Genomic DNA, 12,032 nt, shown 5'->3' with positions numbered 1-12,032 from the left:
TCAAGTTGTGGCATATGATTATGGTGGAGTACTATTGTGCTATAAAAAATGACAAGGAGGTGGTTTCAGAAAAAAATGATAAAAAAAGCTATATGAATTGAAGCAAGGTGAAGTAAAAAGAACCAGGAGATTTTTGTGCATAGTTAACTACAATGTTGTAATGATGATTAATTGTGAAAGACTTGACCACTCTGAGAATGCAGTGGTCCAAGATAATTCCAAAGGACTTGAAAAAATGCTATCTCCCATGAAAGAACTGATGAATTCTTGAATGCAAATCGAAGTATAACTTTATTTTTCTTGTTTTTTTTTTTAATAGCTAATATGGAAATATGCATAATTTCAGAAGTAGCTAGACAAAAACAATGTTTCTGGGTACATTAAGTTAATGCATCAATTGAACTCATATATTTCACTCTTTGGTTTTCTTTTTTTTTCTGATCATTTTCCTCCATACTCTTCAAGAGGCAATTTATGCTTTTATATATACAATATGCACATTAATTCTCTTGACTAAAATCTTACCTTTAATTTGTGGGTATTTACAATACTCCATAGTCTGATAAAATGTACCTATAGCCTTGTTATCTGCATTATCATTTTTATTTTTTTGTAAATTTGCATATAAGCAAAAGGACAACTCCGTAAAGGTAAAAGTCCCTAGAAAACAATAGAGCATGTTCTGTTATCTTCCTTTTTGTGTTAATTATTTTGACATGCCATCTAAAGATGATGGTGCCTGCCAAAAAGATAATAACTGTGCTGATAAGATGCCTTTCTTGGCTGTTTTTTCCATCATTTATTGGAATAAAATGAGATTGTATTGAACTGAAGTTGTATATAGTGAAGTTATTTGTGACCAAGGAGCTTACAGTATAAATCTGAATGTAGAAGTTGACCTTTCTCCTCTCACATATAACTTTTATAAAACTATGTATATAGTCTTAGACCATTTATTAGACATATACCTAAACATTTTCCTTTGAAAAAGACTTCATTTTAGTGCTCTGGCCTACATTTGGAGCAATATGTTTTTTGATGTTAAAAATGGATGGACATTATTAATTTTTTTATGACATGACCAATGATTAAACTATTAAAACTGAATAGCAATTAGAATGTTTCAAAGCTTTAAAGGAATTGTAACAGTTCTTTCTTCCTTTGAGTGATGAAAATTGTTTTCTCTAGAATTGTTTTCTCATCTAATAACTTAAAAATAGCTAAATCTAATCGGTTTTTTTCTCCTTAGTTTTCATCCTTAGACACCTTTGTACTGCTTTTAACACTGCTGACCACATCTTTCTTTTGGGCATGCTCTATTCTGTGGACTTTTGTGATATTGTTCCTCTCTAGGTTCTCCTCCTCTGATCTTTCTGGATCTAACTTCTGCCCCCTCACTGTCAGTTTTCCCCCAAGACTCTATCCTGAGTCTTCCCTTCTCTTTTTGGACTCTCACACAGATAACTTCTAAATCAGTGTATTTGACCTTATTAATCTTTTTGCAGATCTCCTGTTGAAAGTACTATAGAAATACATTGTACATTGGCAACTGCCTATTGGATTTTTTCCCCAGGTGTATAGCTGTCATCTAAAAGACTACATATATACATAAAACTGGACATGTTGAGGGCAGCTAGGTGGCACAATGGATAGAGCACCAGCCCTGAAGTCAGAAGGCCCTGAGTTCAAATCTGGTTTCAAACACTTAACACTTCCTAGCTGTGTGACTCACTTAACCCCAATTGCCTTAGCAAAACAAAACAAAAAACTGGACGTGTTTTCTTCCAACTACTACCCTAATCTAGTCTTTATTCGTTCTCTTGGAGGTACCAATTATCCTTCCATTTGCCCAAGTTTACAATCAGCCTTTTTATTCTTGAATTTTTTCCTTCCTCTTCCTGCTTTTTAAAATTTTTCTTGCTGCATTTGTTTATCTATTTGTTTATTACAGTGGTCCCCAAACTTCTTTTACACATTGGACAGTCATTGTTTTGAGGAATTATGGCACATTGTATGTTGTTGCACTGTGGAAGAATCAAGAGATTACAACTTTTTCTAACAATTACGAGCAATTATTTTTGTTGAGTTCTTTGTGCTTTCTGAGGTTTGATGTTTTTTAAAAAAAATTTTTTTTCAGTAGCATTTCATTTTTTCCAAATAGATATAAAAATAGTTTTCAACGTTAACTTTTGTTTTCTATTTTTTTTATTATTATAGCTTTTTATTTATAAAACATCTGCATGGGTAATTTTTCAACATTGACCCTTGCAAAACTTTGGGTTCCAACTTTTCCCTCCTTCTCCCCACCCCCTCCCCTAGATGGCAGGTAGTCCAATACATATTAAATATGTTGAAGTATATGTTAAATACACTTATATGTATATATATTTATACAGTTATCTTGCTGCATGAGAAGATGGGGTCTAGAAAGAAGGTAAAAAAAGCCTGAGAAGGAAAACAAAAATGCAAGCAGACAATAATAGAAAGAGTGGAAATGCTATATTGGGGTCCACACTCATTTCCCATAGTTCCTTCTCTGGGTGTAGCTGATTCTCTTCATTACTGAACAATTGTTGAAGAGAGCCCTGTCCATTAGAACTGATCATCATATAATATTGTTTCAACATTAATTTTTATGAGTTTTTTCTCCCTTCTCTCTTGCCTACCCTCTCAGGTCAGTAAACAGTCTAACATGTGCAGTTCTTTTAAACATATTTCCATATTTGTCATGTGCAAGAAAAATCAGATCTAAGGGGAAAAAAAGCAAACAAACAACATCAAAAAGGTGAAAACACTCTGCTTTGATAACATATTCAGTCTCCATAGTTCTCTCTGGATGTGGATGGCATTTTCAACATCCCAAGTCTATTGGAATTACCTTAAATCATGAGGTCTGAGGTTTTGATGTTAATGTATGTATATAGTGAGCAGTTTTTGTTTATTTTGCAGATACTATGTTTATATTCTACATATGCTAGGTAAATATATTAAACAAAAATTGTAAATTTTCATTTATTTCAGTAATATAATATCCCACATTTTTTAGCATAATCTTTGATGATCTTTTATTTTTCCCTTCTCCTCCTCTCTTTCTCCCTCCAAATATAATTTGATCTCCTTAAAGTCAGAATTTCTGCTGTTGTTTGTCCTTGTTCTTGAAGAGGACCCTAACATCGGAAAGGTGATGTCATGACTTGCTAGTGAATTGGATTTAAGTGAGGCAGGACTGTGCAAAATCAACGGCCTTACTCTCTCTGGAACCATCTGAGGCCAGTAGATGAGGCGACCTGGAGATGGCCTTTTTAAGCTAAGGTCTTTCCCCGTGTCTCATTTAAATGAGGAAATAGCCATACAGTCATTAAGGGTAGGTTTAAAAAAAAAAAAAAAAAAAAAAAAAAAGGCAAAGAATGTATCTAGTCCACAAAAACAATACGGGAGGGGAAGTTTGGGTTTTCACCAAAACAGAAATAGTTGCTATTTATACTCACTTTAAACTATCAGAGGTCATAACTGTGACCAAGTAGGGTTAGAATCTAGCATCTACTGTTGGTCAGGCATGGTCCTTAAAAGAGCCTAGCTGAACAGGCTGATTTCAGAAAAGCCTAGAAGGATCTGTATGAATTGTTCTAAGTAAAGTGAGCAGAACCTGGAAAAACAAAATTATGTAATGGTCAACTGTGATGGACTTGGCTCTTCTGAACAATGTAGTGATTTAAGGTAATTCCCATATATTTGGGGTAGAAAATGCCAGTTTTATCCAGAGAGAGAGAATTATGGAGACTAAATGTGGATTAAAGCATGGTATTTTCACCTTTTTGTTTGTTTTCTTTCTTGTGTTTTTTTTTCCCCCCTTTGGTTTTATTTTTCTTTCACATCATGACAGGTATGGAAATAAGTTTAAAAGGATTGCACATATTTAACCTATATCAGATTGCTTGCTTTCTTGGGGAGGAAGAAGGTAAAAGAGGGTGTGAGAAAAGTTTAAAACACAAAGTTTTAGAAAAATGAATGTTGAAAACTATCTTTACATGTATTTGGAAAAATAAAATATATTGGAAAAAAATCTAGCCAATAAACCCCAAGATATCTTGGAGGTTTCAATGATCAAAATTTATATTCCTTTGAGCAGGTAAGGACATGATTCCTTATGTGGACAAAGGAGAAGGAGAGAAAAAAGGAGGGAGGGAGGGAAGGAAAAAAAGAAGGAAAGAAGGAAGGAATATCTAAGAAATTAGTTGAATTGAATTTTACATTGTTAAAACATATATGTGTTTGTTTATTTCTCCCTATCAGAGAAAGATATAAATTGTTTACTTTTTGGTTGATTGATGTTTGTTGCACACGTTTAGTTAATTTAAAAATAGTAATTTTATTATACTTAAATTTTTACGTGGAAATGTGATCTCATTAATTTCAGAAATTTGTCCACTGTGAAAATTGCAAGCCATCCTTGCTGCCTGTCTTTTATAAGTTATATTGATATCTTTCCCAGAATTCGCCATATGATGAAAATTGAATAATACAATAGAAAATGAAAAAATAGGAAAAGACTTTTTACTGTTGTAGTTACCCCTAAGGTGTAAGCTTATGATTTTATTAATGAGTTAAGATTGGAATTAATTGAAAAGAAAAGAAAGGGGAAATGATATACAAAAAAGATTCTATGTAATTGAAACAGTTTAAGTTTTGACTATGCAAGACAATTGAAAATAAAAAAATGTGGAAAAAAAACCCCAAAATGACATTGCCAACACCTATAATCTATCTGTGAGTTTAGTCAGTATTAAAAGAAGGTTCTTAGTCAAGAGTACTTTAATCAATAAGCATCAAACTTACTAGTTGTCAAAAGCAACACTGGGTTAGATTATGCATTTATTTATTTATATTTTTTGCTGAGGCAATTGGGGTTAAGTGACTTGCCAAGGGTCACACAACTAGGAAGTATTAAGTGTCTGAGGCCACATTTGAACTCTGGTCCTCCTGAGTTCAGGAGGAGTTCAGGAGCAGGCTGTTGCTCTATCCACTGTGCCACCTAGCTGCCCCTAGACTATGCATTTATTAATTTAGTTAAGAAGGATATTAAAAAAAAAAAGCTTCACAAGGTTTCTTTAAAATTGTTTTTATCTTTCATAGCTTTCTGTTTTGTGAAGTAGTGTTGCAACTTCCTTACACTTAGTAGAACAGCTGCTGATTTGTATTGGTACAGATAATTTCCTTACTGGGAACTCCCTGAACTGATCAAATCCCAGGTCATTTCCCTTCTCCAAAAAATTATAATAGCTTACAGTTTTATAGCCCTTTAAGATGTGCAGAACACTTTTCACACATTAAATTAATCCCAGAGATCAGAATTAGGACTAATAGGTGGAAATTGAAGAAGGGAAGGTTTCTGTTTAATATAAGGAAAAACATAACAGTTTAGAGCTATTAAAAAGAAAAATGGATTGTTTTGCAAAGTATCTATCTCAGATGATTTTTAATCAAAGGTAGGATTGCCAATGTTGGAGAATATTGTAGAGAAAATATCATTTCATTCATCATAAAATGAGGGGAATAGAATCAATGGATTATAAGGTCCCCTCCAAATGTTTTGAATGACCTCTGACTGTATCTTTGAAATAATGTAAAATTTAAATTAATTTTATATGAATATTATTTAAATTGTGTGGTTTGTTTTCTTAACCAAATTTTTTTTTACTCTCCTAAATATATTGGATATGGAGATGAAATGATTAATTTTGAATTCATTTTTTGCTGCACTGTTTATTTGGCATTGAGCCAGCTTTTTTTTTTTTTTTGTCATCTGTAACAACATTTATCTCAGGGTTGATGCGGGGATGAAATGAAACTGTTTTGTTATTGTAAAATGCTTTGTAAATGTGAGTCTTAATAATGATTTTCATTATAATTTTTGATGTTCCATTAGGAAAAACTTGTAGCATTTTTTTCTGTTTCTTCCCCAGGGTTCTTTGGACATCAAAGTAAATATTTTCTTATCTAAAGATCATTGTCATTAATCTTCACCATGGCGTCTGGGAGTGAGTCAGTTATGTTTAAAGAGTTTTGTCCCTTATACTATCTTCTCAATGCCATTCCAACCAAGATACAAAAGGGCTTTCGCTCTATTGTGGTTTACCTCACAGCACTTGACACCAATGAGGACTATATTGCGGTGGGCAGTAGCATTGGGATGCTTTATCTTTACTGCAGACAGTTAAATCAAATGAAAAAATACAATTTTGAGGTAAGTGGTAGTTTGTTCTTCAGCACAGGGCTCAATTAAAATCATGTGACACAGTGGAAATATTGGACTGATTTGTCAACTTATCACTTGATAATTTATCAATTATGAGGTATCTGAATACCTTAAAATATATTTTGTTTTGTAGAAAATGGTGGTATGCAAATTTCATTGAAGGATAGATACTAGAATTAAATCAATGGCTTATTTTATCTTCATCTTATGTCTGAATTGTCTTAATAGTCTTTCAAAAGATTTCCGAATTATTAGGTATCTGATAATATTGGTGGTTCAGAATGAAGATTAATCTTTGGCTCACCAAAATAGGCCATAAAACTTGCCTGCCTTCTGAACAAGCCAGAAAAGTCAAACATTTACCATGTTTCATTGCTTTCCTAGAGGGCAGTAATTGTAATCTGAAAAACCTATGGCTTTATTTTTTTTATTTTTTTTTTTAATAGCCTTTTATTTACAGGATATATACATGGGTAACTTTACAGGATTAACAATTGCCAAACCTCTTGTTCCAATTTTTCACCTCTTACCCCACCCCCACCCCCTCCCCTAGATGGCAGGATGACCAGTAGATGTTAAATATATTAAAATATAAATTAGATACACAATAAGTATACATGACCAAAACGTTATTTTGCTGTACAAAAAGAATCAGACTCTGAAATATTGTACAATTAGCTTGTGAAGGAAATCAAAAATGCAGGTGTGCATAAATATAGGGATTGGGAATTCAATGTAATGGTTTTTAGTCATCTCCCAGAGTTCTTTTTCTGGGTATAGCTAGTTCAGTTCATTACTGCTCCATTAGAAATGATTTGGTTGATCTCGTTGCTGAGGATGGCCTGATCCATCAGAACTGGTCATCATCTAGTATTGTTGTTGAAGTATATAATGATCTCCTGGTCCTGCTCATTTCACTCAGCATCAGTTCGTGTAAGTCTCTCCAGGCCTTTCTGAAATCATCCTGTTGGTCATTTCTTACAGAACAGTAATATTCCATAATTTTCATATACCACACTTTATTCAGCCATTCTCCAACTGATGGACATCCATTCAGTTTCCAGTTTCTAGCCACTACAAAAAGGGCTGTATGGCTTTATTTTTCAAAGGAGAGAAGTTCATTCATATCAATGCTAAAAGGTTTCTTTTTTCTGAATATTATCCTATAGACTTAGATTTGAAAATCATACATTGATTGGTATCATAATTCTAATCAAGTAAATAATATTTTAATAAAAAGTTTTGTGAAATAGAAGTGACTAGTAAAGAAGATTGAATAATGCTTATGACTCCTTCATATAATTTTTACTCAGGCTTTTTATAAATATGAATTTACATTTCTAGGACTATAGAACATCAAAATTGAAAAGAATATAGATTATCAGGAGATGAGAATCTCAGCATCATAGAACCACAAGATACTAGCTTTTAAAAAGTCTAGAAATCTAGCCCAGTTTCTTTTTTATTTTTTTTTTTTCCAAAGGGGATAGGAGGTAGGAAGAAAAGAAAACAGATATTTGGTATTTGAATAAATAAGTAACTGAAATAAATTCAGCCTGAGTATTTAATTTTATATTTGAGAAAACGGAGGCTCATAAAGGGAAAATCAGTTATCAGAATATTTTTTGTTAATAAACTGCTTAAAGTCAATTATAAATTTTCCTTTTTTGGGGAAATCTATGTTTATTGAATGGCCTCAACCTTAATATGTTCCATAAAAATGGAATTTTATTAAGCAAACAACAGAATTAATTATTTTTTTAACATTTATGCTCAAGCATAATGATAGCTCACCTTTATACAATGGTTTATGTTTTACAAAATTTTTTTAAAAGTACTGTTCAGATTAAGTGACTTCTTTCCTTAGAGTCATTAGTAATTGATAGATAAATTTGAATTTAACACCTATATTAATTTCATCACAACAAACATTTAGTTCATTGCTTTTTTCTTTGTCAAGATGTATTTTTGCATCAATTTGATCTCCATGCAAAAATATAATAATCCTTCAAATATTTTTGAGTAGTTACTCTGTGCCAAATATACGGGTATATAAAAAGTATAGTTGCTAACTGGGAATTCAGTAGTGATTTAATATGTTTCTATTGTATGCAAAATATCACATTGGACAAAAGAGGAGACAAAGTAAATAGAACTCTTGTCCCTGTGGTGCTTACTGATAATGAAAATGGTGGATACACAAACACATACATTTTATATACACACATTTTTTTTTGGTGTGTGCATGTATCTATTATCTTTATATCTATATATAACACTGTATGTAGCTCAGATAGGAAGTATGACTTGGGTTTTTCATCAGCAAAGCGAAGGAATTGTACTAGATGATCATTAAGATCCCTTCTAGCTTCACGGTCATCTGGGTGGTGCAGTGGATAGAGTATTGAATTCTTGAGTTAAGAAGACCTGATCTGGCCAAGTTACTTAGTGTATTCAGCCTCAGTTTCCTTAATTATAAAATAGGGATAATAATAGTACATAATGCACAGGGTTATTGTGAGGAACAAGTGAGGTTTTAAAATTTGTAAAAACTGCATGAAATCAAATCACTACATTGATGATCTTTGCTTATTTTTTAGCTTTAAAATGATTAGACTAGTGCAATTAACCTAATTTGACACATAAAACAGGTTTGTTTTATTTCATTAGGGGAAAACTGAATCTATAACAGTTGTCAAACTCTTAAGCTGCTTTGATGATCTTGTGGCAGCTGGCACAGCCTCAGGGAGGGTTGCAGTCTTTCAGCTTGTGTCTTCATTGCCTGGAAGAAATAAACAGGTAAATGCTAAACCTTTTAAAATATTTCACACATTTTGGCAAATTCTTTTTTTTTTTTTAAATTTAATAGCCTTTTATTTACAGGATATATGCATGGGTAACTTTACAGCATTAACAATTGCCAAACCTCTTGTTCCAATTTTTTACCTCTTACCCCCCCCCCACCCCCTCCCCCAAATGGCAGGATGACCAGTAGACGTTAAATATATTAAAATATAAATTAGATACACAATAAGTATACATGACCAAAACGTTATTTTGCTGTACAAAAAGAATCAGACTCTGAAATATTGTACAATTAGCTTGTGAAGGAAATCAAAAATGCAGGTGTGCATAAATATAGGGATTGGGAATTCAATGTAATGGTTTTTAGTCATCTCCCAGAGTTCTTTTTCTGAGCATAGCTGGTTCAGTTCATTACTGCTCCATTGGAAATGATTTGGTTGATCTCATTGCTGAGGATGGCCTGGTCCATCAGAACTGGTCATCATATAGTATTGTTGTTGAAGTATATAATGATCTCCTGGTCCTACTCATTTCACTCAGAATCAGTTCATGTAAGTCTCTCCAGGCCTTTCTGAAATCATCCTGTTGGTCATTTCTTACAGAACAGTAATATTCCATAATATTCATATACCACAATTTATTCAGCCATTCTCCAACTGATGGACATCCATTCAGTTTCCAGTTTTTAGCCACTACAAAAAGGGCTGCATTTTGGCAAATTCTTGATGAATTTTAAATTAGCAGATTTATTTTTAATGCTTCTATTCAGAACAGTTTAATAATAAATAATGTTATAATGCTTATGCAGAATACCTTCAAGTTTTCTTGGATGCATTCTACTTCAGACTGAGGTGCTTAACAAAAAACTATACCTGTGTAAATTAACATTCCAGTTCTTATGTTTTTAAGTATAAGTTCCATTAGTACTGTCTTTCAGACTATTTCAAAGATGTAAAAACTGGTTCTTCCCATGTAAGTAAATGAAGAGTGTTGATTTATGTGTGGACAAGTGTTGGAAAAGAAATGTTAGTAGCTTTTCCTTCTTTCCTTCCTATTCACACATAAATGATTTTTGCACATTCATATTTTGGGTTTTATAACTTTAGTTTTCTTCCTTTCCCCCCATACTTTATTGACATTTGTTCATAGCTTCGGAGATTTGATGTAGCTGGTATTCACAAAAATAGCATAACTGCTTTGGCTTGGAGTCCCAATGGCATGAAGTTATTCTCTGGAGATGACAGAGGGAAAATTGTCTTTTCTTCTTTGGATCTTGACCAGGTACATATGACTATAAAAGTGGTTTTTAACCTTTATATGTTTTTATAAAACCTTAAACTCCAAATTCAAAATAAGTACTTTTATTTTTAACAAGTCATTTAATTATTTTTGAGAATGATTCCCTTTTAATCTCACATTTTTATATTACAACATATTGCAAAATCTCTTCAGATGTTTTATAAAACTTATTTTGTCTCAATGAGAGGATGGCCTGTATCTCTGATGGAATATGGGTGACTTTCCTGTTTTGATAAGGTTCTTGAAGTGAAAGGAAACATTTCCTAAGGTAGACAAGTGTCAAAGATTTCAGTGGATGTTGAACTGGCCACTCAACAAACCATGTTAATGGTCTCCTCCCTACCTTGGTGTCGGAAATGGGGAATTGAGGGGGAGGGCTGGGCAGAAGTGTCAGGGGTAGAAGGGAGGCAGCTGCAGGAGTAACTGGGCATTCCTTTATAGCACTCTGCATTTTACATAGTGCTTACATAGTAAGGAAGACAATTATTTTTTAAATTTTTATAGATGAGGAAATTGAAGCTCAGAGCTGAAATGATTCACTTTAAAACCCACAACTAGTAGGTCATGGAAGTGTGAATTCAGATCTTCTTATTGAAAGTCTATTGTCATTTTGGGCTCTTCCCCATGACACCTTTTTCCCTCATGCAGCTAAGGACATAGTGCCTAAATGTAGTAGATACTAAGTGATTGTGAGGACCATATAAAATAATAGTGAAAATGTTTTGCAAACTATGAAGTGCTATAGAAATGTTAGCTATTGTAATTTTAGTTAAACTCTTATTGAGATGCAATCCTCAATACACAGTTCCAGTTTCTTTATAGTGATCCATTTGAGATGATTGGAGATTTTGAGCTTAATATAGAAGTGCACTGAAGGAAAAATATCCCATGGAACAAATATGAAGCTAGTCTCATTGTAAATAGATATATGGCTTTGAATGTAGGCTCTAGTACTTAATAGTTTATTGACCTAAAAAAGTTATTTCACCTTTTATCCTTAATTTTCTCAGATGTAAATGAGCTAATAGTAGTATATTTCTTTTAAATTTTTTTTTTTTATTAAAGCTTTTTATTTACAAAACATATGCATTGGTAATTTTATAACAATGACCCTTGCAAAGCCTTCTGTTCCAGATTTTCCTCCTCCTTCCCCCCATCCCATCCCCTAGATGGCAGGTAGTCCAATACATGTTAAATGTTACAATATATGTTAAATCCAGTATATGTAGATATATTTATACAGTTATCTTGCTGCACAAGAAAAATTGGATCAAGAAGGAAGAAAAAATAAACCTAAGAAAGAAAACAAAGTGCAAGTGAACAATAACAGAAAGAATGAAAATGCTATGTTGTGGCCCACACTCAGTTCCCACAGTCCTCTTTCTGGGTGTAGATGGTTGTCTTCATCACTGAACAATTGGAACTTATTTGAATCATCTCATTGTTGAAGAGAGCCATGTCTACCAAAATTGATAATAGTAGCATATTTAACCTGATAGTTCCCTTTTGAATTTGAAAAAAAATACCATAAAGTAAAAATTAAATTGATCCATGTTCCCCCCAGCAAAGAATTTCTAATTGAATTATTTTGAATGGGATGTTGCAGAGTTTAAAGTATCAAAGCACAAAATTTTAGCATGTATCAAAGTATTGAAGTATGAAATTGACTCAA

The 12,032-nt window shown here is 32.7% G+C and overlaps 1 protein-coding gene across 1 annotated transcript in view; it reads left to right on the top strand.

Annotated features, from left to right (window-relative positions):
- Positions 1–12,032, top strand: part of TECPR2 (tectonin beta-propeller repeat containing 2) — a 135,855-nt gene that overhangs the window by 20,913 nt on the left and 102,910 nt on the right. Inside the window, exons 2-4 of the mRNA XM_031953215.1 lie at positions 5,964–6,244; positions 8,927–9,055; positions 10,211–10,342. Coding sequence (XP_031809075.1) covers positions 6,026–6,244; positions 8,927–9,055; positions 10,211–10,342 — 480 coding nt within the window. The 5' untranslated portion in view covers positions 5,964–6,025. The remainder of the gene's footprint in view (positions 1–5,963; positions 6,245–8,926; positions 9,056–10,210; positions 10,343–12,032) is intronic.

Source organism: Sarcophilus harrisii, chromosome 2, assembly GCF_902635505.1.
Source record: "Sarcophilus harrisii chromosome 2, mSarHar1.11, whole genome shotgun sequence".
Taxonomy (NCBI): domain Eukaryota; kingdom Metazoa; phylum Chordata; class Mammalia; order Dasyuromorphia; family Dasyuridae; genus Sarcophilus; species Sarcophilus harrisii.
Note: the sequence above shows the minus strand (reverse complement) of the source record. Positions and strands in the feature narration are given on the sequence as shown.